This window comes from Stylophora pistillata, chromosome 6 (assembly GCF_964205215.1).
Source record: "Stylophora pistillata chromosome 6, jaStyPist1.2, whole genome shotgun sequence".
NCBI classification, from domain to species: Eukaryota; Metazoa; Cnidaria; class Anthozoa; order Scleractinia; family Pocilloporidae; genus Stylophora; species Stylophora pistillata.
Window position 1 is genome coordinate 31499506 of NC_142524.1, and position 26624 is coordinate 31526129.

A 26624-nucleotide genomic window follows, 5' to 3' on the forward strand; every position below is an offset into this window, starting at 1 on the left:
TCTCCGACGGATATTTAAGATACGCTGGCAGGAGAGAATTACAAACAAAGAAGTCCTGAAGATGGCTGAGATGGAGAACCTCAGTGAGGATGTGCGATGGAGACGATGGAAATTTATCGGCCACATCATGAGGAAAGAACCAAATAATGACTGCAGAACTGCCTTAACCTGGACCCCAGAAGGGCGGCGAAAACGGGGCAGACCAAAGATAACATGGAGGATGACAGCAGAGAGAGAAAGGAAAAAAGCTGGATGGAAGAAGTGGAGTGAGGTACAAATCGCAGCGGCTGACAGAGCTGGTTGGCGGGATTGTGTTGAGGCCTTATGTGCCACATGGCATGAAGAAGATAGGTGAAGGTGAAGTGTTTCGTAGTGACTCGAACTCAATTCCCGATCAAAAAACAAATTATGGTTTGAATTCATGTGGCCAGCGGACATTCCCAGTAATGCATGATGCACTTAACAGTAGCCAGTTGCTGGCCAGTTTGATGATGACCATAACAGCGACAATAGTAATGCAACTGACCAGCTGAAGTTGTGTTGGTCGAGAGCAGATAGAGTTGAGCTTTGTCTGTTGTACATGAGACACCAGCAATCTTTTTACCCTGGAATGAAAAGCAAAGTTGGACCGCATGATTGATAGAAGAAAAAATACATATTCGACCACTCCTGCTTATTTTCATCATCTTTGATATAATTTTCTTTCACTCACTTCCTTTTTGTTTTCACGCATATAAGCACGTATGATTCAACGTCGGCACATTATGTCAAAAACATGGCTGCAAAAACTCAGTAGTTCATCTGCATTGTGGCGAGATAAACAAGCTGGACAACCAGCCCTAAACACCATGTAATTAACCGGGAATCATTGTGAATCTCTTATTTTGAATGTACTTACAATTGGTTCACCCAGAATCACTTTAACTGGTATTGGTAAGCTGTTTCTGGTGACTTTTTCTCGGTCTGCAATCGCATCCTTAGTCTTGTGTTCACACTGGGAGAAGTCACCTGCTCCTTTGGATCCCTGTGGTCCTGGCGGTCCTTGTGAAGCGTTTACACCTCGTGGACCTATTAATCCTTGGGGACCCCGTGTTCCATTGAATCCTCGAGGTCCAGCAGGTCCGATAGCTCCTTGAGAGCCGTTGAAACCGCGTTGTCCAACGGGACCCTGGAGTTTACTCACGTTCTCTAACTGAAAGATACACAAAAGTCTCTTTTAAAAGAGTTTGTTTGTTGGTGGCATACATACATACATACATACATACATACATACATAGGTTAGTTGACCACTCCCCATGGGGTGTTTTCAGGGTCAATTTCCATCCATCCCCACCCCAGGGGAGGACATTAACGACACAGTAATCTCGTGCGCGGGAAATTAATGTCTCCTACCCCTAACCCTGCAGGAGACGGGGCCTACAGTGTTTTCGTCCTTATCCGAGGAGACTAGTATATCGATCCGTTTCTTGATTATAGAAAGGTAGCAATTTCTCCTCACTTATTTTAAGACCATGAGTATTGGTCCGGCCGGGACTCGAACCCTCGACCTACCGCACAACACAATCCGACTCTCTAACCAATAGAGCTAACTGAGAGGCATGTACTTCATCATCACATCCAGGCCAAACCCTAAATGGCGAGTTCTTAAATGCATTCTTGACAGTACGATCCTCGTTTAGCGACTAAGACAACCACAACAAGAAGAACAAAGAACAACCGGGAACAATATTGTCTCATGATGCTTTGCATTTCAGTTGGAACAAATTTTGACCCTTTAAAGTGATTGATGTTTGGGTTTGAGTTCGAAAAGAGCTGAATATTTGTACTATACCATAGAGTTTTACATTCTACACAGCCCATGAGACCTGTTCTCCTCCAAAAAGAACCGTTCTTTTGTAGTAGTATTAAGGAAAAGAAAATAAACAGTCCATACTCTCTCGTATCAAGCTACCATACCTTTCCAAGTGTATATAACTATATTGTCTTGATCACTATAAACCCGAGGATCTCATCATCTCATGGTGAACACTTTAACAGGTAATAATTGTCAATAAAGGGTGTCCTTGTAGTCTCCTCCACAGTGGCAAGAGCAAATATGATTTTAGAAGTTTTTTTTTTGCACTAGAAATAAATTGACCGTGGTTTCGCTACGCTTTCTTCAAGGATTAATTAGAAGTGATTAAAGAATTGAAGCTCCATATGATACCTTCAAGTATAAAGTGATGTTGATGGCGCCAAGCAGATTCCTGAGGTTGGCATCTCCTTGAATAAGTCTTTCTGTGGTGCTGTTAAGCTTTTGAAAGACAAGAACGACACAATAATCTTGGCTGAACCAACGTGAGTTTTTATCATTAAGTGGCTTTTACTTATGCCGTTCTTTTAGTAGGAATAGGCAGGTTGAATGAATTTTCTTTGCATTCAGGGATGGTTGCGGTCTGCATTCTGGTCGACTTTTTTTTCGAACAAACTTTTGAATTTCTCAGGTCGCAGCGCTCGTACTAACTGAGAGATATTACAACAACACTTCTCCTTGATCCACGCCTGAACAAGAATCAACTTTATAATTTGGATATATCAACAAAGTTGAAATGAGAGACAATGAATATATGAAGTTCAATGTGAATTGTGGGTTTTATGTGCTTTTAAAGGCACCAATAACGTAGCTCCATTTTCTGCCTTTAAAAGCACACACAACCCACAATTCCTCTATTCACTCCGACGAAGAGCTAACGCTGAAAACGTCAGCTTTTGTAATCGTTACGGTGGCCAATTTACCATTTCAACTTTGTTGATATATCCAAATTATTTCGTTACCCCCACCGAAGCAGCCCCTAACAGTTTCTTTAGAAACTATCAGCCTTTATTCAAGAATCAACTTACTTTAGCTCTGAAAAGATCAGGGGAATATGCATGTAATATAAAATGAAAAGACTCCTCCGCGTTTTAAGTCTCATTACACTTGCTATGGTTAGAATATGTTCACAAAACCTTTTTTTAAAACAATCCATTTTTCTCCATAAGCGCACTTTGAACTTTGCATGGCACTGATCTCCTGTTCATTTCGATTTGACTGAAGTCCTGTACAAAATCACGAGCTTCAAAAATGCAACAGCTATTAATTACCATGGGTTAATCTTTATTTCAGTCTTAAGAACACAGGGAATTAGATTCTTTGAGAAAAATTGATTGAAGGTATCATTCATTCACTGATCTGACCGCAAGGGAAACGCCGTCTCGGTCTGGTGACCACTATGCCGTGATGTTTGCTAAAATCATTAGCGGAATGAAGCAGACTTTCATGAAAAACGAAAAAAAAAACCTTTAGAGTAAATTCTGTGTAAGCCTTTTTGTATTCAATCAAAGACCTACCGATAGGTGAGGCCTGGATTGAGTTCCCTCTCTGCTTATATTGGTTTGAGTTCTTTAGCTTTAATTTCCGACTTTGATAACTTACTTCTTAGTAAATTAGTTCTATGATTCATATTTTTTAATTATGTCGGTAATTAAGCTGCTAAGGTAATTTTCTAGAAACAGTCTTTTAGTTTCTTATGAGTATCCTTCGAACTTTTACGTTCACCCAAGATCGGAATCCTCTTTTCAACGATCTTGGTGGCAACCTTTTCTGTGCCTATATTTATTTGTTGCCAAGTGCTGTGCATTTAGCGATACCTATTAACAACAGCTCTTGTCATTGTCTCTGTTTGTCTGTTTGAAAGTGTATAAAATTACGGAGTCTCAGTAGAAATAAGTAAGAGGGTCACGGCTATTTTTAGCACGGAGCATTTCATTCTTGCTAGATGCATTGCTTCATTTCTACCAAGTTACCTAAATTAGAGCATTAACCCTCGCGAATTTAGAGAAGTAGGTTCAACATTTTAACTGCATTATTTTACTTGCAAATTCATCAAAGGCGATAAAACCTTAGGAAAATAGTCAATTTTTAGATGTAACATGCAAATGGTTTATACTTGCAGATAACTTAAAGGCTAGAATTGGCCTTAAAATGAGTAATAATGACTGTTACGGTGTAGATCTGCTTTCGAAATTGTTTATGAGGAATTCGTCCATGCTGGTGTCTTAGTAAACCTTCGCCGAATCTAACTAATTTTGCAAATTAAGAGAAACGGGCGGAAAATTAGAACGTGCCTTGGCAAGATTTTTTGACTGATCACGCATAATGACAGGGTTATGAATTCCAATGCTATCAAGAAACAAACGCTTGTACATATAAACGCTCGTTCAAACGAGATAATATGGCACGTCTTTACCAGTTTTAAGGCAAATACATTTTTTCCTAAAAGAAACTTGCTTTTATAATGATGTCTAGTTTAACTCCAAGAGAAATGAAGAATGCTTCAAATATGGAAAACATCTTAACCTGAAAATAATTTCGCCAATCACAGGAATGAGAAATGCAACTTGGGCATTTCACAATCTGTGTATTACCAGTAGTTTTTAAAAAGAAAATAATGTGCTAACCTTCGTTCACGGGACAGCTGCAACCCTTCAATGTTCCCCCAGCGAATATCATAAGAATCATCACAAATATCACAAAAGTCACCAAGCACACAAGAGTCAAGAGTGTCAACTGTGACCGGTTTGATCGTACAGGAGGTTTTCTCTTGACGCGTGCTTCCCTCTCACATTGTGCCTGGCGATAACTATTGGTTACAGCAGGAGCAGGAACCTCTGCGCGGTACTGCAACGGACGTGAAAAACTCAAAGGCGATGGAGGAAGGCTGTTTTCGTAGATCCAGTCGTCGAAAGTTGGGTTAACAAATAATTGCCCACCTTGAAGATCCATCCCAAACCTTTTTTTTTGTTTAAAGTTTCAGAAATGTCGGGTGATACGGTGATAAAGCTTTTTAACCCTTTCCAAATCACTCACAAAATGTAATAAAATGAAAGAAAAATATTCAACAATCGAATGCCGTAGATATTTTTGGATTTATCGCCAAGTTTTTAACTACAAAGTTTGCAAGACAGTGCGAAGAATTGATGTTAAGACTTTGGTTTTAAGATTTTAAAGCCCTTGTTTGATGTTTGGGAGAAATATGTGCCTCCCTACCATTTCTTAATCTGCACTCTTCTTTCATTTTCATTTATCATCATGAAGAGACCGGATTATCAATTGCAAGCGTTTATTCGGGGAAAAAAAAGCACTTCTTCAGCTATAAAGTGATAGCTCACTTTTCACATAACGTCTTTATAAGTTTGCAAATAACAGAAACGTAGAGCACAATTTACGATGGTCACAGGACTGAGCGGCTAGACTAATTCGGTCTGCGGACACAAGAGTGATTAAAAATATGCACTGCTAAAATTAAGTCTGTGAAAGGTGGATTCGTTTGAATGCGCCCACTGTATAATTAAATTTACAAAAGTTTTCTCCTAAGTGAGACGAACAGCGGGTGAGAATGTAACAACGTCTCTCCGTAAATAAGTAAGAAGATCAGTTTTCCCAGTGATTGATGGACACCCAATGTTTTAGATGTCAAATTTATTCAAATTCTCTTGCAGCATCCTAGCTACGGCTGACACTATGGCAGTCTTCTCAACCGCTCCACAGTCTAACGTTATGCTATTTTTGAATGTCTAATGACAAAGTTTCTCTTGAAATGTCAGCTAATTCAATGTAAAGCGTTGCACAAGAATGTGGTGATGACGTCTCGGTTTTAATACAAAACATACAAGAAAACAAGAACACTTGTTCCCTATCTATCCGAAATCAGAGATCTACAATTAAATTTTGCATCTTTTTCGTACTTATAGTTCGTATCGCCTGACCCCAACCTGAAGTTCAGCGCAAAGTCTTTTTTACACATGGTTGGCGCGCCATCTCTACGTTATTAGGGGACATAGCCAATAATGCATTGTGCATTGAATACTAATGATTTTCCCAAGGGTTTCCTGATTTCCATAGCACTCACAACGGTACACTTGCTCGTTTGTGGATGGGTTGGTCTGAGCTTCCAAGACATACAATTGGGCGAAGTCTGTTGAGCACGTGACACCAACTATTCTTTTATCCTGCATAATGTAAAAAAAGGAAGATAAAACAAAACCAATTCTAAATTATGTCTTGCTGTATGTTGTTCAGAGAACTTTAACGCAAAATTCACTACCTGACGAGGGAATTCCGCGTTAAATTGCACGCGAAAATCGATATCGCACGAATCGCGAAGCGATGAGTGCGAGATCGGTTTTCAAGTGCAATTTAACGCGGAATTCACGAGTCAGGTGATGAATTTTCCTTGAACGCATAACTGAAGGAAAATAAGAAAACAAGAAATTAAATGGACAATATTATCGTTTGTTTTTGTCCCGAGCGCGCGCTCTAGAAAGCCATTTTAAAGCCAACTGTCAGAAGTGCCATTACGTTAGCGAATAGAAAGCAAGGTTTATAGTCGTACACGTTTGAACCTTCGACCCATGATTTTATTTGTACCTCGTGCATGATTTTACATTAATTTTCGAACTTTTTAAACAAGCCTCACACTATTTAGGGATAATAGTGGTATTTCACTGAGCTTACAAGCCGTTTATCGTTAACATATTTTTTCAAAATTCCAAATAATTTGCTCGAGAAGGAAAATAATTTACACCTTTTACCTCTTTGGTGGCAAACTGAGAGAAATGAAGTGTGCAAGCGAAAGCACTGATTTCACGTGCAATAACATCGCGATTAATAAAAGTGCCTTGAAGTGTAAATACGTGTATTGATCGATACTTCATCCCTTTAAAAACAAAGAAGTGTTTCATGAAAGTACAAAAACTTTAATCCTTTTATTTGTAGAAATTCACTACAGGCGAATGCCATTGGCTGATTCGTTGGGATGAGCATTCGACTGAAATTAATTTTAAAGTTGATGGATATATTCACTGGAGAGTTGTTGAACGATACATTGGTGAACAATCCACCTAGAACTCTTGCTGCTAGATCATCAATGCCATTATTCATTGATGTTGTGTTATTGCCAAATACTGATGGAAGTGCAAGACTGTTGACATAATTTTCTCTCAAAGCTTTCGTGCGTGGACCGTCGCTGGCGTTGGCAGCTTTGACAGTCGTAGTGGTACGACTGAAAACCCAGCCGACTTGCTTGACATATTTTGTTGCTTTTCTAAAAGATTATGGCTATAGATGGATATTGAACCCGGGTTGGCGTGACCTGTTAGCTCGGAGATTGTTTTTTCTGGGCCGCGTTCACAGGATTTTCTCGCTTTCGGGTTGTCTCGAGCGAAAGAGGTTTTTCATGCCTCTCCAAGAATTTGAAGTTCAGTTCAAAACAAGGAAGAAACTCAGGCTTACTTTGAAAACGCTTTTTTTGTTTTCGCCCTTTAGGTTACAATGGTTTTGAAAACATTTTAATTTGACTTAGAAACCAAACTTTGTAACAATTTGACGATAGTTGTTGTGCTTAGGGGCCGACCATTTAACTTTTGAGCGGGGGGGGTGGGTGATTTTGAAAACAAATTTCCTGCAAGCGCTTGTTGGAAGAAAAAAATTGCATGCAGCCCAAATGTAACAGAAAAAAAGAGCATTTAGAACAGAAAAATAATATCCTGCCCAGCAGATTGCTAGAAAAAAAGTTTCTTGATGACCAGAAATCACCCACCCTCCCCCCCCCCTCAAAAGTTAAATGGTCGGCCCCGTAGATGCGAAACAATTTCACTTAGCCTCGTTTTCAACTCGCAATTCCACGCTAAATACCTCGCTTCGTTAACCGATCAGAAGGCAAGATTGTATTCAATGATGCGATTCTGCAAAGCATACCACTGGCAGCCCAAGCTCACTACTAGAAAAGCGGACGTGACTCTTACAGTGTTGCGGAACGTTTTATATTTAAAAAGGTTTGTATGGGATGTTATCGGTTTGCCTTAAAAGAGAGAAAAAAATGTCTTGTTTTGAAATAAAATGGACTTACCTTATTGCCTTGTTGTTTTCTTTGTTGCTTCCTAGCGTCTCAGGCCATTTTGAAACGTTTTCGGCGAGTTAGCGCTATGTTGGTGTTCAACTGCTAAAAGAAAGACAAGGCCGGAAACCTATTTTAGAAGTGTCCGTCGCCCGAAGCGGATAATTCCGCCAAAAGATTACCACCCGTCTCGATTCCTCCAGAAAATCAAAGCAGAGATGTTGCAGTTCCATTTCCATTCACTCGATTCCCAATTCCTCTCACAGATTATTAAACATTTAGCAGAAAATGCTCTCCTTTCCGAATTGTTTGCTGAACTTGTCAAATCAGCGGAGTAATTGCCACTTTCATTATTACGTCTCTTTACACTGTCATTCCTAATGGCGAAGGTCTTCTGGCCCTTAAACATTTTTTTGATCAATGTACTGTTAAGGAACCTAAATCTGAAACACTACTACGCTTAGCCGAACTAGTGCTCACACTCAATTGTTTTTCATTCGGGGACAACTTTTTCAAACAAACCTATGGTGTAGCCATGGGTACTAAAATGGGACCTAGCTATGCCAATCTTTTTGTAGGTTTTGTCGAACATCAATTTTTCAGCCAATATAACGGCTCCAAACCTGAACTGTACGGTCGCTACATCGACGACTGTATCGGCGCCACCTCCTCTATCAGAGTGGAGCTGACTCAATTCATAACCGCAGTCAATTCTTTTCACCCGGCTCTGAAATATACCTGGGAAATTTCTGACAATTCTTTATCCTTCTTAGACATCAAAGTTTCAATTGAAGACAATGGTTTATGCACTAGTGTGTATTACAAACCTACAGACTCGCATAATTACTTGTTGTATTCGTCTTCGCATCCATCTCACGTTAAGAATTCCATTCCTTTTTCTCAGTTTCTAAGACTTCGTCGTTTATGTAGTGATGACTCTGATTTCCACCACAAATCAGAGTCAATGTGCCAGTTTTTCGATAAACGTGGTTATCCTGATTCTATCGTTCAAGCGGGTTACCACCGCGCCCAACTTAGTGATCGACATTCAGCACTACAAACGTCACAAAAGGAAGATTCCGACCGCATTCCATTCACTCTCACGTTTCACCCTCATAACCACTCAGTTAAATCCATCATTCAGTTAAATCCACGATCCAGAGGATCGTTTTGAAGCACTATCTTTTCGCAGCCTCCACTCATTTTATTCAAACGCGACAAAAACAGGCAATTTTTTGGTCATAACTTCTTTTCAGACTAATGACCAACCAGGCACTTTTAAATGCGCTCGTGCGTGATGCAAAACGTGTCGTCCTTTCATTCACAACACTGAGAAAATATCGGGACCCAAACGATCACTTCACGTTGTTTGATCCCCGATCACTTCACGTGCACCTCCGCCAATGTAATCTATGATTGCATAACTTGCACTTATTGCAAAAAGATTTACATCGCGAAACAGGCAGAAGACTAGGTGACCGATTCCGAGAACACCTTCGCGACGTGGAGAGGAATGACAAGGACACATCGAAACCAGTCACTAGACATTTTAATTAACCCAACCATTCTAAGCAACACATGGCAATCTGCGGTCTTTCCTTACGCTTAGGTAGCACGGGAAGCCGGAAAACTCTCGAACAAACGCTCATCTTTCAAACCGGCAGTCTAAATCCCACAGGTATCAACGAACGCTTTCCATTCCACTAATTTATTCGTGTTTTTCTCGTTGCCATGTTCCCACCAATCAAGTAGCTCCTTTTTCTGCCTTGAAAAGCAAACACAACCCACAATTCCCCTGTTCGCTCCTACGAAGGGCTAACGCTCGAAACGTCAGCTTTTATAATCGTAACGGTGGCCAATTTACCATTTCAACTTTGTTGATATGTTCAAATTATTTCGTTGCCCCCACCGACGCAGCCCCAAACAGTTTCTTTAGAAACTATCAGCCTTTACTACATACTATGCTTCCCCATGAAAGTGGCAATTACTCCGCTGATTTGACAAGTTCAGCAAACAATTCGGAAAGGAGAGCATTTTCTGCTAAATGTTTAATAATCTCCAGTTTAGGTGATTCTTGCACCAATTGCAAAAAACTGCAAAATTCGGTTCGGCAATGCAAAAAGAGAAAACTTGAGAGAAACGGAGTAGTCAGCCCCTTTACAAACAAGCTCTTCCTCTCCAAAGCCGAAGAGCTAACTGGTTTGTTTGTCGACTGCAGGCCGCTGGCTACCCTCGCCGGCTTATTTTTGTTAGCCGACATACTGTGCGATCGGCGAGCGAGCCCACAACTGTTTCAACGAGACAAATTCGAAATTGGAAAGCGGATCGATATGGAGATAAAAGCATCGCTAGTGAAAGATCTGTGGGAGAAATTGAGAATCGAGTGAATGGAAATGGAAAATCAACATCTCTGCTTTGATTTTCTGGAGGAATCGAGACTGGTGGTAACTTTTTGGCGGAATTATTCGCTTCGGGCGACGGACACTTCTAAAATAGGTTTCCGGCCTTGTCTTTCTTTTAGCAGTTGAACACCAACATAGCGCTAACTCGCCGAAAACGTTTCAAAATGGCCTGAGACGCTAGGAATCAACAAAGAAAACAACAAGGCAATAAGGTAAGTCCATTTTATTTCAAAACAAGACATTTTTTTCTCTCTTTTAAGGCAAACCGATAACATCCGATACAAACCTTTATAAGTATAAAACGTTGCGCAACACTGTAAGGGTCACGTCCGCTTTTCTAGTAGTGAGCTTGGGCTACCTGTGAGCATACTTCTCTTTATTTGCACTTGAGGTATAGCGTATAAAACAGAATGCTGGGAAGGGTGAACACATGGTGCCTGTTGCGTGTTTCTTCCTGGATATTACGTATTCTCGTTTAAAAAGCACTATTGTTTGATAAGATTTCAGCTTCTGCTACTAAAATTATTGAAACTTTGCATCTATCTACAATTCTACCCATTGTGTTTCTGTTGCTCTTCCTGTCTTACTCACAGTAATATTGGATGTTACAATCGAATTAAATTCAATATCACGTTTTTGAAATATAGGTAATGAGATTTTTTAACTATTCTTTTTTCATTGTCGTGCCCTATTTACTTACACTTGGTTCAGTTATGATGACTTTCGTTGAAGCTGGAAGAGTGTTGCTTTGGAAAGCAGTCTGGGATCCTGTTTCTGTGCTTGTCATGAGCTCACACTGCGAAAAGTTTCCTGCTCCGGGGGGGCCTGGGGCTCCTTGGAGTCCATCTGATCCCGGTGACCCTTGTGATCCATTAAAACCTTGTGGACCTATCACCCCCTGGGGACCCTGTGTTCCATTGAGCCCTTGAGGTCCGGCTGGTCCAACCGGTCCCTGAGAACCATTAAAACCACGTGGTCCGACGGGGCCTTGAAGCTTAGTAACATTCTCTACCTGGAAGATAACATCATTAATTCGGTCCGTACTTTTTCAGCTTCTTCAACTCCTGGATGTGTATTGCTGTATGGATAACAGTATAGACTTCTGGAGTCATGTTGTCATTGTGTATTTCTCATCATTTCTTGCAAAGTGCGCGAGTGTTTGTTTCCCTTTTCTATTTTACCGTTTTCTTTCTAAGTTCGAGAATGAATGTCAAAAGTAGAATGGAAGATTCCAGAGGTGAATAAAAAACATATGATCAAGCAAACAAAAAATCCAAAACAAGCAAGAAAAAAACTGAAACAAGAAGAAAAAATTAAAAAAATGCAAAAAGCAGAAGAAATAGAATTAACAACAGGAAAATCAATCAAAAAGTTGCAGCAAGAGTTGCTGCCACGCACAAAAGACTCTTTCATGAAAACAAATTACTTTGACAATTTCTAATACCTTAACAGACAATGTTACGTTGATGTCTTTAATTAGTGATATTATGCTGACGTCTTCTTGATCAAGTCTTTCAGTGGTGCTGTTGAGCTGTTGAACATAACGAATCAGGTTATAAGCGCAATGAGAATACAATCTTCCAAATTTCAATAATGAGTTGTGGGAGTTTGGCGGCATTTTATGGATTACACGGCACTGTACGAGTATGGTTGACTGAATTAGGATTCAGTAGAGGTTAAAACAATATAAAAAAAAATTTTCTATTACACTAAAAATTGTTTCATCTTTACATGCTCACTTTGGAGGTTGGTTGGCCGCATCTTGATATGCCTTAATGTGACAGGGTGATGCTGTTAGTGAGTTTTCACATGTGCTTACCAATACTTGGCTGTGTAGCCGCGCGATGCGGTTCCAGTCGAGGCCCAGAAATTGACCCTTGCTCACCATAGAGTCTCCAGTAGCTCAGTGGTTAGAGCATCCGACTAGATCACGGAGGGTCGTGGGTTCAAGTCCCATCTGGGGCTCGGATTTTTTCTATTACACTAAAAATTGTTTCATCTTTACATAAAAAAAATTGTTCCAAAAAATATTCGATTCACTGGGACGCAAATATAAACGGTATTTCTATATCCCTTAGGGTTAGTCTTTAGCCCGTAAACTGACTATCGTGGTTCGTTTTAGTTGTCTAATTATTGTTCGTTCAAGTACATGAATCGAGCTAATGGTTACATCAAGCTCAAGTGATTTTGGAGTACTCTCATCGCCCTCTCAAAAACTGCTTACATAGGAATTACTCATTGTCTCCAAAATTATATACAACTAATCATGTTTTAAAGGTAGCTGACTGAATGTCGGCTTATGAAATTAATCATTTCTTTGTATCTTTAAATTGCAAAGTATATCACTTTCTCTTACCATAAGGTCTGTACTTGCTATCCCTGACGATAACTCGTCTTTCGTTGAGTTCACTGTTTTCTCTAAGTTACTGAGGCCGTTATTCACCTACGGTGAAAGCTCAATTTAATATGAACAGATTTAAATTTCTAATTCAGGTTTTTCCTTTGCCACCATCTGTTATGAAGTATTCTCAAACTAGGATGTTTGACGTCCATTTGCACAAATTAATACTGTATTAATTAGGGCCCATGCCATATATGATTCATAATTAAATTATTTCAGGGTCTTACGCTTATTGAATACATAACGCCACCCTTCCTTTAATTTGCTTGAAATTAAGTTAACGAGAAAGTATGAGAAACCCAAGAAAACTTTAGACTCCTTTTTTCTAACAAATCGTTATTTAGTCCATGTTATCTACGCTTTCTTCATCGATAACAAGAGATCAATAACTTTTCCACTATAAAAGCAGCTACCATCATTTCTACCTCAAGTACTCTTCCTGATATCTTTTATGATTTCGCATTGTCAGTTTCTTCAATTCATCACACTTTTATCATCGCTACCACCATCATCTACAACTAGAACCTGATGCATTGGCACAAATTATAAAAGTACGTAAATAAAAGTAAGCTTACCGATGTAATAGAATTTTCAGTGTTGATCCTGAAACTGTTGAAGCTTTCTTTTGTTTCATTAGACTGCGCGTGGACTGCAGTAATGGATTGGCTAAAGCTGTTGAACTAATGATAATGATGAAACCAAGATTTGAGATTTTTTTTTGGTTAGTGCATACGCTATTTTAGATCCAGGCATTCGAGGTGTTATTTATTCAATTTAGTTTCTTAACATAAGCTACTTTATTAATATTTTTCCATTTTCCATTTTCCATTCTCTACGTTCCTCACCTTGCCTGCAAAACTTGTATTGAGTTCTTCAACTTTGTTTTGTAAGTTGCCAATGGAAGATTTTAGATCTTCCTCGGTGGAATTCAAACGTGCTTCCATGGACAACAGGTGACTTTGAATCTATAGAGAATGTCCAATAAGTAATTTTAATCAAGCAGTTTCATTAAAACTAATGGTTCCCATACTTCTCGATTTGGAATTTGTTTAGGAAGCTAAATTACACTTTATTTCTTAGATTCATTTATTTCTTAGATTCTTAATTGCGAAATGTATTTTCAAAATTTGATCAAAATAAAAGCACTGCTCCCCTCTAAAATTATGACTGTACCGTCAAGGATTGTCTTGTATAACTGCAAATCAGTGCTATTATCTTCGCATTAAAAAATCTTGAAAATTGCTTGGCCTATAGATGGGAGAATGTTCTAGTACTTTTTGATCAACCATATCCACAACCTGTGATAGAGAATGTATTTCCGGGGGAAGAGGCAATCAGAGCCAAAACTTTCCTCTTAAACACTTTAGCCAACGTCTTGTCAACTAGCGTGGCGGTCGTATATTCGGCTTTTTAAGATCTTCTATAAAACACTAGTACATTTAACCTGAACTACCTCCAGTGTATTGTTGATCTGTGTATCATTCAGCTTTTTCAGGTTGCTTTGTGTTGTGGCCAGGCTCGATGATAGCTGGTCTGCTGTTTTGTCCAAATTATCTATCTGAAATATTAGAGTAGGAGTTACAGTAAAAACAAAACTGCATTTTTCATGGTGACGTATGCACGATTTTCGATTCAAGATCTTAAGACATAGCACTTCTGTTTATATGTATGTATGTTTGTTTTCATTTTTTCAACCAACATCTAGTAGGGTGATAAAATCAAGGCCCTATTGCACGCAACACGTCAATTTGATTTCTGGGCTCGGTAATTGCCCACATACATAAATTAAACAGTTTCTTCATAGATATCAAATAAAGAATTGATACTGACCCTTGTGGTAAAACTTTCGTTCTGAGCGGTCAACGATTTCTGTAACTCTGCGTCTGCATCTTCTAAATTGTTTCGTGTTGAGTTAAGATCCATTCTTAATACTTGAAAATCGGTTGTTATCTGTAAGAGAAAATATCTACTTAAGTGATATATTACTAAGAATAAAATGCAACTGAAGATGAACATGTTTAAGCCTGTTTATTTTTAAGTGAAAGATGATGTTATTCATCAAATGATACAGGCATACTTGAAAAAAAAAGACACTCCTATTGATAAATATCCACACCAGCAATATGCTGGAAGTTTGTCACCATTGAACTAGTTAACGGCCTAAGCTACCGGGGTCCTCCTATAGCTCAGTGGTAGAGGCTCTCAAGTGATAAGCTTCTGAATGTAATTTACATATGTCGAGGCATGATACTCACGTGATAGTTCAGTGTTGGTGGCGTGAGATATACCAGGCAAGTTTTGCCAATCAGATTAGAGATGGCAATAAGCGTGGTTACAAAATGTAGTTTTTCCTTCTTCTTCTCCTCATTATCCGGTCGGACAGATCTCCAGAATTATAGTAGGTAGCCATCAATTATTATTTGCTTGAATCAGCTCATAACTGTGCCTTTAACAAAGTTCGTGCTCATAAGTGAGCCTTTTTTCAAAGAAGAGTATGCCTCGATATAAATAGTGTTATAAATTAATACCTTCAAATCTAAAGTTGTGTTGACAGTCTCTAGTTCGTTTTTTATGTAAGTGTGAAAATCAGACCTGAAAAAAAAATTTCATGCCTGTACGGGATTCGAACCACTGACCTCTGCGATACTAGTGCAGCGCTCTACTCAGGTCTGATTTTCACTATTGCTCAAATAGTGCTTTACTGTGAAGGATCGTGCTCATATACGTCTCATAACCGCAGTTCACACATATGTTTCATATGTTTGTTGTTGTTTGATTTATCATCTACGGGTTTATGTCGAATTAATTTGATGGCCTGCTCCCAGTTGGCTTGTTAGCTCAATTGGTAGAGCGCTGGACTAGTATCGCAGAGGTCAGTGGTTTGAATCCCGTACAGGCCTGAAATTTTTTTTTTCAGGTCTGATTTTCACTATTGCTCAAATAGTGCTTTACTGCGAAGGATCGTGCTCATATACGTCTCATAACCGCAGTTCACACATATGTTTCATATGTTTGTTGTTGTTTAAACAAGATGTTATAAATATCAAATAAAGCAATTGCCACTAACCCTCGCGGTCAAAGTTGAGTTTTGAGCTTTCAAAGATTTCTGCAACTCAGTGTCTGCATCCTCTAGAAAAGTTCTCGTTGTGTTAAGATCTGTTCTTAATACCTGGAAATCTGTTGTTATCTGTGAAGAAAAAAACCATACCTGAATAAATGATTTTAAAGAGGTGATCGCACAGCGAAACGCTCAGCTTTTGACGAAAATGTTGAAATTGGAAGGCTTCATATAAGTAATAAGTGTAATAAATACCTTCAAAATTAGGGTTGTGTTAAGCACTCCAAGTTCATTTCTTATGTCGTGGTCAGAGGCTGTTAGCTGGTTTCGTGTCAAGTTAAGATCGTCGTTTACTGAATCTATCTGAAAATAAAAAAAATTTAATGGTTAATGGAGATGAGTGCAGACTTGTTGCATTGTTGACAATATTCTAGTCTTCAAATGTGAGAATGATCTTCGCAAGCGTGCTATAATTTAAGCAAGTACAAAAAGGAAGCCTTATAAAATGAAGGCTTCGACGGGATTCGAACCTGGGCCTCCAAGATATTAGTTAGGTACTACTTAAATTAATTCACTGACGTATGGTGTATCCGTGTTGGATCAATCTCGATTAATCTACTCACTCTTATAAAATCTAACATTATCCTGGTACATCGGGAAAACACATGTCTAGATTAATCTAGTAGTTACTCTATCCGTGGATATATGGCTTCTGCTTTGCTTGTACATATCATTACATGCCAGAAGACACTACTTCATACCTTCGTGTATTACATAGACCAATCCAGAATAGTTAATAGAGACACTGAGGTTTACAGTATAAGCGAGGCTAAAACTCGATTTTTCCTCATATTATCATTATCAATTTTGACACAAGGAAGGGGATATGCTGGGAAGGAGAAAAATCTGGAATATAATGGACCTAAAACTAGTTTACCTTGTCATTCAGGATTCGGCTTGAATTTTCAATGGTATATTGTAGCCTCTGCTCTGAATCAAGAATCTATAAAATCGTACACATGCAAAATCTAGCAAGCAAAAAGTATTTTGATAGTTGCTCGGAATTATAAATATGCTTGGTTGTATACTGAAATGTTACTTTATCGCTGCATCAGTACCGACAGAAAACGACATACGAAAAAGGTCCTTGTAAGAGGTTAGATGTGCGTTTATCTTTATCATATCGGATATAAATAAGTTTCACTTGTTGGGAGCCCTCTTCAGTATGTAGAGTGCCAATGCGAAGACTTCTGTGGAGAGTATGATGTTGTCTAGTTCGCATTTTGAGACGAAAGCACAAACCTTTGTGGTTAGATTTACACTTGTTTTCGACAAAGAGGAAGCTAAGTCTTGGTCGCTCATCTGAAGCTGAATTTCTGTCATGTTGAGCTACAGTTGAGGAAGTAATATAGAATATGATGCATCGTCATAATTCTAAGGAGAGCCTAGTAAGCTTTGACCATATGAAGCTCGGTCCTAAACAAACAAACGCAGATAAAAATTGAAGAGCTAAGAAAAAATTAGAACATAGCTAGCAGAACCACGCAATCAAATTCAATATACAGAAGCGTGCTCAAAATCCCGATAGTGCACGCTGATAGCGTCAGCAAATCGCTTCGCCAGAAATTTTTTTTTTAGCTCTAGCGGCCATTGTTAGCGCGGGGAAAAATAATATATTTCGCAACAATAATGGATACAAACAGAAACTCGACCTACTAGTCCGAAAACGAAGACAATGTTTAGACCTTTACCTTGGGCTAGAGTTCTTAAATGAGGCAGAAAAAGAGAAAAACAACGGAAAAGGAGACTCGGCATCAGCGCCGTCACGATTCACTTCAACTGATATTGTTGTCCGTTTTTCGCGTCGGATTTGATGCACAATTCCACCGGCTATGTTCTAAAACAATCGGTACATGCTTTCAGCTGTGCACTATTGAGTTATGGAGCACGTGGGAAGTTTGGAGAGCACGAAAGAAGCTAGAGTTGCCCTTGGCTATCGCCTCGGGCAACTCCTACGCTTCTTTCGTGCTCTCCAAACTTCCCGCGTGCTCCATAACTCGATAGTGCATGCTAAAGCATGAACCAATTGTTAAATAGGAGACAATGTCTAATAGTTTCTAACACCAATCAATCAGGTGTGGCTTTGTATGAAATTTTCTGGCCATGCTGCTTTTGGTTGAGATGTAAAATTTACGAGCATATGAAACTGTACAATCTCTTTGTTTGAACTCGTTTAACTTGTGCCATTGCAAGTCAGTAATTATTGTGACTGTCGCTTGTATACCGCCCAACCAATCAGGTGCAAGTATTTGAGGAAACATGGTCACTGTCGACCAATGGCAGTGCACAAAGACCGAAACCCACGAGAATCAGGCGTGACCTGCTTTCGGAATGACATCATGAGGAGTCACGCTGTCACGCTGTGTTGGGAAAAAGTTACGTTGTCACGCGGTCACACCCAGCGATGGAATGACAGCAGTGTAATTACAATGACGATATATGGAGTCACACAGTCACGCTGTCACCCTGTCACGCCTTTCCTGACAGCGTCGTATATAAGCGACTATAATTACTCAAGTCTGTCATCAATTGTAATTAATGATTAGTGTTTTGCAATACTGAACCACCACTGTTAGACTCAGCATCAACACAGTATCACAAAGTTTTCATCCTAAGTGTCTCACAATATAAAGAAAACATGAAACCCAGAGTCTTACTACCTTATGAAGAATGCTGGAGGTCGTGTTCTTGAGGAGAGCGTGGAGCATGTTATCTTTTTCCTGGAGGTTTACTTCGGTGATGTTTAGCTAACGTCAAGACAAAAGAAAAGTAAACCAAGTTCCCGTTGAATCTCTCGAGCATTTCGAACAGAAATAAAACTGTTCATGCAAATATAATAAAAGGAATGGAAGAGAGATATTAAAATACTGTGGGCATAGCCATATATTACCTTTATTGTTAAGTTTAACAACTCTTCCTCAAGATCTCGAAGCGAAGAATGAACAACTTTGAGCTCATTCGCTTTGTCTTCCTGCAAATCAGTGGATACACGCAAATTGCTTTATTCCATGCCACGTAGAAAGAATAAGACTTTAAAACGTTTAAAAGGAATATGTTTCGCAACCAAAAACAAAGCCAAAAGTCACTGAATGCAAACATTCTATTCCTTACCAGACCCTGCTGAAGGGCTGTAACGTTCCTCTCAAGAGCTGTTATCTTAGTTAGTATATCCTTTTGTGTGCCAGTGGAGAGACTGCCAGAAGGAGCTTTAAGATTGAGATGATGACAGAAAGACAAGTGAAAGATTAGTGTCATTAACCGCCTCCCGGTTAGCTCAATTGGTTAGAGCGCTGGATTGTTGTGCGGGAGGTCGAGGTCGATGGTTCGAGCCCCGGCCCTACCAACACTTAAGGTCGTAAAATAACTGAGGAGAATGCGCTACCTTTCTATAATATCAAGAAATGGATAGACATTCTAGTCTTCTCGGATAAGGACGAATAAACGGTAGGTCCCGTCTCTTGCATCTATTAATTAGTTAATTTGATTAGGCAGGGGACGTTAAAGAACCCACTCACGAGATTACTGTGATGTGGTCTGGCCTGTTTACTGGGAATTGGGGGGAGGGGTTATCTTCAATAAGTTTCCTTCGATTGTTTGCAAACTGCTGATGCAGTCCGGCCAAATTCCCCCGAAAAGTGTTGTGATGCGCATTTAATCATATCCACATGTTAATTTGCGCAATATAAATATTAAATTATTATTATTATTATTATTATTATTAACCTGAATGAGTATACATCAGCTTCATGACTATAATCATAACGAGATATTCAAATTCCCGCTTTCATCAGTCTGACTCTCCTTTCTCGTTGCAAAACAAACAAACAAACAAAATATTTGGCAAACAAGTCGCATGAGAGCATTTCATTAATGTGCCAATTACTTTTTGGGAAACCCTATGGTCTATACCTGAGCCCCATAAAGATAAAATTGTTTGTGTTTTTTTCCAGCGAAAAGAGAGTATAAATGGAGAAAAAGTGCAGTTATATATTCCCATAACAAGGAAATTTATTGTGGCTCATAGTTTGTTCAAGTCCTCGTATTTTTCAGGTAGCTTAACAAACTCAACTCCTTTTCTAGCTCGTAAACATCTATTGGTTAGCATTTTCCGAGTCATTACTTGCTAAATCTAGAAATATCTCTCGAAAACGCCTTGTTTAGCAAAGCCGGCAAAACGTCATCTATGTGACGTCAGTAATGCGTCACCGCCCTGATACAACATACATCACAGTACCGATTACAATACCTGCAACGTTCCATGAATTGTAAAAATTATATCTGAGTTCTACTTCATGCTTTTTTTCGATTATTGGTTATTATTTAGCGAACGCCTCCGTAGCTTGTAGAATTGATGTGAAGTCTTTTCCTGAGAATTCCTTCTCTCTCACGAACCTTATAGAACTTTCGCTGCTTCGGTAGCTCGTGGAAATATATATTAATACGAGCTTTTTCTCTCTTTCTGTTTCTTTATCAGGCCCATGCAGTAAAAAACGACAAATAAAATAGAGGGAAATGAATTTCTCAAATATTCGACAGCTGAAAAACGGATATACAAAACAAAAACTTTCCCAAAACAATGGACACCGAAACACAAAACATAATAATATTGTCGCCACAATTGGCAAATTGTTTACAACTCGTATGTTAATTAAAGTGTTGCTTGGCGAGAGCAGAAAACTTGCTGGTAGGATGATATAATTCAAATGAGTGTTTTCTAGAGTGATGACACGAAAGTACATAGTAACCACAGAAATAGTTATGACCCGTTATCAAACTATTCGCATGATCAGTCATTAGCTTAACCGCAATCAAGAAAATTCTTTTTCCTTCAACAACAACAAATTTTAAAGATGTATAATAAGTTTTCATTTTCATTTTCTATAACTTACAATTTGCTTGAAAAAGAATTGAACATTATATGGTGTTTCTTGATTAAAAAAACTTAATATAGAAAGCTATAACATTGAAAGCATACCTTTTCAACCCAGATATGAAGATACATGGGTGATATAAATATTGGACAAATGGAGCATTGCAGGTGCTGGAAATGGAGAAATTTTTTGCATTGTTTCTGATTGTTTCGAGCAAAAGTTGTAAATAAATATGTAAAACGTCAAATGTTGCTTTGAAACTTTAGTCGTGAGTACAAGAGCGTAAAAATAGTCCTCAGGATATAACCTCATGGTCGAACCAATCCGTTATTCAACGGTTCAGGGTTTTAGAGATCAAATGGAAGAGTGCTGGACCAGCACAGGCAAGAACTGAACTCGAATTAAATGCGCGACCGGTATAGGCAAGCATATGAACACCAGTTGCATCGACACATGCAGAACATGTCACGATGAGCTTTTGAATCTATTCACCTTCATGAATTCTATATTTATTCTCATACTTACCTCCGCTCGTTGAACAACCACATCCTTCTCCCATTTTCCCAAACCACATCAGAAGAATCAACACTAGTGCAGCGATGGACACCAAGCATAGGACGATCATGAAAATCACCACCCCTTGTCGACTGCATCCTCCGTTAGATGTCGCTCCACCGTAGTCTACTTTGCTTTGGTAATCACTTTGTTTCCAAGGATCGTTCCTAGTTGCCTTTGGACCAATCTCCTCCTCTCCACGATACGTGATTTGTCTTTTCATAGAGGTTTGTAAAGGCCGAGGAGATTTTTCATTCTCGAAAACCCAGTCTTGAAAAGTTGGGTTTACAATAATCTGTCTGCCGTCAGCTTGCATCGCGGAAGGCTTTTAGTTTCGAACCTTAGTGGTACTTTGTTTTTAAAGGGCATGTAATAAGTGCGCTCTGAGAAACTTGCTTTACTTGAACCATTTTACGCTCGAAATATTCCTTGCAGCAATATTAACATTATTCCAACCACGTATTATGTAACGCGGGCGCTCGTGATGCTCTATTACCCCTATTGTAATTTGTTTTGCAGTCTTTCAAAAGAAAACTGTATTTCGAAAACATATCATAAATAATTACCTTCGTATTGCAGCCCATTTCAGCAAAGGGACATTCGACTATCGTTTGTGGACAATCAATAATTGAATGCTTTGAAATCTGTAAGAAATGCATTTAATATTGCAGTCAGTCTCAAATTCTTGATCTACTTCCTTTTGTTTGTATGTCTGCATACAGCTTAGTTAAATATTCGTCTCAAATTTCCTTTGTTTTTCTTTTTTCAATTAGCTAGGAGGCAGTCATTTTTATGAATAAAATATACTTTTAGAGGACCTTTCACTTTAAAACTTGTCTATTTCATACCTAGTAATACCCATAGAAACTCGCGGGATTCATCCAATCTATGTAGTAAATCTAAGCAAGACGTAAGGCTAAAATTTAAATGATTTAGACAAAATAGTGAGGTCCTCAAGGTACGGAGTTAGAACTTTGACAGAAAAAAACAATCGCCAAGCTACGCGCTACTATACCCTAGAGAAAACAGATAACATATATTTATGAGAAGGCTAGATCCTGACCTTTTCTCTGGGGACCAGAGTCCCACACTTTAAGGGAAAGGTAACTGAACTTTTTGCGTATTTCATCAACATGCTTCTGTAGAAAAAAGAAATTGATTATCCGATTCGCTTCCTTTTCGACAAGGGTATTATTCGGTACCAAAACAACTTGTTTATCGCAGTCAATATACCAAACAACTGTTAATTTTGTACTTGGTTATAGCTTCAGCTGGCAAATCAGCGCGCACGACATTCAAATTACATCTGTATGGCCGTATTAAAAAAAGAAAAAGGTCATATTTTGTCGTTTATCTAGTTAGCGATAAAATAGAGAGATTTAGCACCACGTTTACGTGAAACGTGACCGGCAAGAGTGATTATGTGACCTTGTTTTTCCCGCCATTTTTTCACGTTTGCTGGTTGCGCCTTGCCGTTTCTACGTAAAAGTAACCTGTTTCGCTTTTGCCGCGTACGTAATATTTTGTTCACTTTTTCTCTCGCAGCTATGAAGTGACCCCTTGATGTTGATATATTGTAATATTTTACCTTCAGTTGACCCATTGGGTGTGGCTCTTGGAAGTGCACGTATTGTACGACTCTCCATAAACAAGTAACCATTAAGTGTTCATCAAAATCTTTCCTTTTACAGATATTGGGAAATTTTTATTGGTGCATGGAATGTCTTCGAAGGGACAAGATATTAAGTGAGTCTATTGATAAAACCAAAGTTAAAAGCACTTAATCACCTTTAATAATCCACAATAGGTCATAACTATCAAACACATTTTGATTTCGACAGATTAAAATGTGTTATTGGTTAAAATAAAGGCAAAGTGATCAATTTTACCCTTTTGTTCCTTAATTCTCCACGCCATTGGCACCCATCCTTTGTAAAAGGGCATCTTATAATAAACGAGAGAATCTTCCTTTCAGTGGCTTTGTCGAAGAAAATTTCCTAATAGCATGGAACATCAAATGAGAAAATAATGTAAAAAGAGAAAATCTAACGTGAATATTGATAGACTTTCTACAAGACCTCTGTTTGTCGTATTACCCCGTCAGCTGGTAAATTCTCTCGATCCACTGGACAGGTGCAATGGAGGCCAGCAATGTCTTGCCTGTATGGTTTGAGGCACAGAAAAGAAAGATATTTATTTTATAAATACTGAGATTTAAGCTCTGAAAAGGCGCGAAGTAAATTTTCAATCGCAAGCTGGTCGAAGAAGCCGAAAGCCAATAAAGTATGTTGTTCTTTTATAATTGCCCCGGGGATTATAGAGATGCCTGCGCTCTGATTGGTCAAGGATTGCGTCATATCTTGCCATAATCTAGACGTATAATAAAGATGCTATAATCACCTCGCACGAGGTGATTATAACAGCAGCGTTAAATTTTAAAATGGCTATCTCGCGTTTTGTCAGTTTTACCAGGGAAGTGATGAAAGCGATAAACAAAATCCTCTTCCAAAGAGCACAAAAGATGCTAATGAGTTTGGAGTAACACTTCTTAAAAGAAAAAATTTTGTGTCGTTGAGTTAAATGAACCAACCCAGCTCTAACTAACAGGAACTGGCTCTTTATCTCAGTACGAGCAATCAAAACAATTGAAACAGAATGTTTCAACATCAAAATGAATATTGCAACAGAATTCGAAAGCACCTAGGCAATTATACTAAAATAAATAATCGCCGAAGGGGAATAACTCTTAGTATTGATTCTATTTGAAGGAAGTGAAGGCTTAACCGCAATCGCCCTGGAAACTTGCGGTTTTGCAGGAGATTTGAGTGGCCAAGAAATGAATGGCGAATCCGCGTGTAGAAGAGGAAGAAAAATAATTTTCTCATCTTGCTATACGCAAGTGCCATGACAAAATAATGTTTTCTTCCTTCTTGGAATGTGCTACCAACACATGCGAGCTATCATTTTAAGAATTATTTACAAATTATCTGTTAAATCAGCTGTGAAATCGACCTTGTCATTGGTCTGATGGCCCACCATGATGCCCTTTGTCTGGGGCAGAAGAGTTCATGATGATTTCTTTCAACTAGTGTTTCCTTTAATTAGGATTAACGAGACAATTTTTTTAAGAAACTGATGTGGTGCATCAAAAGGTACACAAACATTGTGATTTACTAACGAAGCAAAGTTGATTTGGAGCTCTGAATCTTTCCAACATTTGAATTATACGGTGAATATTTACATTCATTGACGCATTGTATCCACGTCAGTCTAAATTCGGCTGAACTTGTCTCCTCAATTCGAACTTTCTTTTTTCGATTAATATTTAGCAGTACTTAGTGAAGAAACTAAAAGGACTCTTTGTCTGCGGAAGTAAACGAAAGCTGCACGATGTCGAGTTTAATTAATCCCAGGTATAGTTGCCGTAATTAGATTATATGTGATCTAGTCGATTATGATGACCTGATTTTGTTTATGAAATGTTGAGTTTTTTTGGGGTCATTAAAGCGTTTCGACTGTGTTAAAGCTTTCCGCTAAATTTACCAATAATTCTTGAGCGAGTAAATTCAATATCAATCAACGAAAAGCAGTAGGAATATTAAGTATAATGTAATAAAAAATTCCTGTGCAAAATTGTTACAAGAGGTGACCTCGGTTTCTCAGAAACACTGGCTACAGTTCTCTGATAATTTGCTGTTTGTTTACCCAACGAACGAATTGAAAAATACGTTACCATGTTGGTTGGGCACATCAAGCCCTCAGCATTTAAAGGCAATGAATAAGTTTGCTAAGAACATTTCCTTCAATGAAGACTTCTAACGTAATCACGGAGGAAACTACACTTTACTGAAGCCGAGCGAAAGCCCTGAAGGACACTTCAAAATACAACGTACCCATATTTTCGAAACATACCTTCTAAGATGCTGTTTGAGGCATTCTTCACAATACCTATGACCACAATGCTTCTGAACGGGCTCCCTCATGGTCAGTTGACAAATTGAGCAACAGAAGTCTTCGTCAACTTTATGGACAAAGTCCTCTTCGAGGCCAGAAGCCATACAATTTCTTGAAGTCCCCGCCATTTTGTCGCTAATATCAAATGTATTCCCGGGTTGGACAGAATTGACGGCAAACCTCAAATTAATGTCAGGATAGGAACATCATTACACCTAGCCGACTCTGTTCAGTCTCTGTTTAGTTTACATAGGAGGGACACGTAAGGACTTGGTTGAAGGAAACATTTTCACGCATAATTCATATTTTTATCAATTGCGATGATTAGCGTAAGCGTCCCTCAGATTAATAGTACATGCACTTCGATTGGTCAAGTTAGAGGGCCGTAACTGACTGTACGACCCTCTTATTTCAAAAGTCTGTTTGAACTAAAATCTGCCTCCCCCCTCTATTGGAACTTAGAGATATAATCAATATCTTACTTATTTCGTTTTCTCGTTCGTCCGCACGGCGGATTTATGGCCCTCGCACCAGGCGGGAAAAAAGGGAAGCTAGTAACTTACATAGCACTAAAATGCATTCTCCATCAGCCAATCTCTCTTCTCTTAAAGGATGGGGAAGAAAAGTTTCTAGAGGTTGTAAGTAGAGGGCGAATGTGCTCGAGTTCCCCTCAATTCTCCCTCCTCCCCATTATCTAGCACCTTCCCCGGTGCCCTTAGCTTAACCACCATATTTAACAAACAATCCAGCCGTTCACAAACTATATTTTAGAAGGTTACAAAGTCTGGTGGCTCCGCTGAACCAGCCGGATAGGCCTCAGCGGTATAACGATTTCATGCTTTTTCTTCTTCGAGCCATAGGTTTTATGTTATCATAGGAGTCTTATTTTTATTATTATTAAGATTGTTATTGATATTGTTATTATTATTAGTTTTATGAAATGTATGAAAGCGATCCTCGCAGTAATAAACCCTATTTACGTAGTAGTGAAAGTAAGGCCTGAAAAACATTCAGGCTCGTACGGGATTTAAAGCCATGACCTCTGCGATACCGGTGCAGTGCTTCTATGAACTGAGCTAACATTAGCCAACTGGGATCTGGTTATCATATTAGTCCGTATTAATTAAACTCGTAGAAGTGTAGAAATCAATGAATTTTGAATGTATGAAAATCGTACGTGTGTACTGCGGTTTCAGTTTTTATGAAGTTTTCATGAATGTAACTGTCGCACTGCAATAGGGTCGATTGGACAATAATGACAATAATAAGGGACAAGTTATTTTTTATCGCAAAGGGGGGGGGGGGCGGTGGCAGGATTCTTGGGAGGTCCCACGGTTTTTTGTTGGAACGAAGGGGGGATCGGTCGTCCAAAGATTAGTATAAGGGGGGAATTAAAACAAAATTGAA

The 26624-nt window shown here is 38.8% G+C and overlaps 3 protein-coding genes across 3 annotated transcripts; all 3 read right to left on the reverse strand.

Moving 5' to 3' along the window:
* Window positions 1–419: 419 nt before the first annotated feature.
* On the reverse strand, window positions 420–4804 carry LOC148729397 (uncharacterized). Its single transcript, XM_088725144.1, has 5 exons — window positions 4480–4804; window positions 2881–2887; window positions 2207–2327; window positions 899–1192; window positions 420–605 (listed from the first exon to the last, which is right to left on the reverse strand). Exons 1-5 carry the CDS (start codon window positions 4802–4804, stop codon window positions 420–422), a joined length of 933 nt encoding a protein of 310 aa, XP_088581270.1.
* Window positions 4805–5124: 320 nt separating this feature from the next.
* LOC111347468 (uncharacterized) lies at window positions 5125–21675 on the reverse strand. Its single transcript, XM_088763367.1, has 15 exons — window positions 21234–21675; window positions 18949–19043; window positions 18728–18808; window positions 18498–18584; window positions 17080–17166; window positions 16715–16780; window positions 16033–16140; window positions 15787–15906; window positions 14173–14277; window positions 13565–13684; window positions 13295–13399; window positions 12675–12761; window positions 11763–11849; window positions 11019–11330; window positions 5125–6030 (listed from the first exon to the last, which is right to left on the reverse strand). Exons 1-15 carry the CDS (start codon window positions 21577–21579, stop codon window positions 5842–5844), a joined length of 1995 nt encoding a protein of 664 aa, XP_088619493.1. The 5' UTR covers window positions 21580–21675; the 3' UTR covers window positions 5125–5841.
* Window positions 21676–23105: 1430 nt separating this feature from the next.
* LOC148729398 (putative RING finger protein T02C1.1) lies at window positions 23106–25398 on the reverse strand. The gene is made up of 3 exons (XM_088725145.1): window positions 25176–25398; window positions 23360–23423; window positions 23106–23207 (listed from the first exon to the last, which is right to left on the reverse strand). The coding sequence occupies exons 1-3, from the start codon at window positions 25343–25345 to the stop codon at window positions 23106–23108; spliced, it is 336 nt and encodes a 111-aa protein (XP_088581271.1). The 5' UTR covers window positions 25346–25398.
* Between the last annotated feature and the right edge of the window lie 1226 nt (window positions 25399–26624).

What these genes read in the sequence shown, in the direction of transcription:
- LOC148729397 (XM_088725144.1), bottom strand. Translation starts at nt 4,804, where the DNA reads ATGGATCTTCAAGGTGGGCAATTATTTGTTAACCCAACTTTCGACGAC. An exon ending in ACATCACTTTATACTTGAAG is followed by an intron (nt 1,193 to 2,206) that starts GTATCATATGGA and finishes TGTATCTTTCAG; the next exon opens with TTAGAGAACGTGAGTAAACT. An exon ending in TGATTCTGGGTGAACCAATT is followed by an intron (nt 606 to 898) that starts GTAAGTACATTC and finishes TTTTCATTCCAG; the next exon opens with GGTAAAAAGATTGCTGGTGT.
- LOC111347468 (XM_088763367.1), bottom strand. Translation starts at nt 21,579, where the DNA reads ATGCAAGCTGACGGCAGACAGATTATTGTAAACCCAACTTTTCAAGAC. An exon ending in TGTTAAACTTAACAATAAAG is followed by an intron (nt 18,585 to 18,727) that starts GTAATATATGGC and finishes TCTTGACGTTAG; the next exon opens with CTAAACATCACCGAAGTAAA. An exon ending in ACTCAACTTTGACCGCGAGG is followed by an intron (nt 14,278 to 15,786) that starts GTTAGTGGCAAT and finishes CTAATATTTCAG; the next exon opens with ATAGATAATTTGGACAAAAC.
- LOC148729398 (XM_088725145.1), bottom strand. Translation starts at nt 25,345, where the DNA reads ATGGCGGGGACTTCAAGAAATTGTATGGCTTCTGGCCTCGAAGAGGAC. An exon ending in CTCAAACAGCATCTTAGAAG is followed by an intron (nt 23,424 to 25,175) that starts GTATGTTTCGAA and finishes CAAACCATACAG; the next exon opens with GCAAGACATTGCTGGCCTCC. An exon ending in AGAATTTACCAGCTGACGGG is followed by an intron (nt 23,208 to 23,359) that starts GTAATACGACAA and finishes GTTTATTATAAG; the next exon opens with ATGCCCTTTTACAAAGGATG.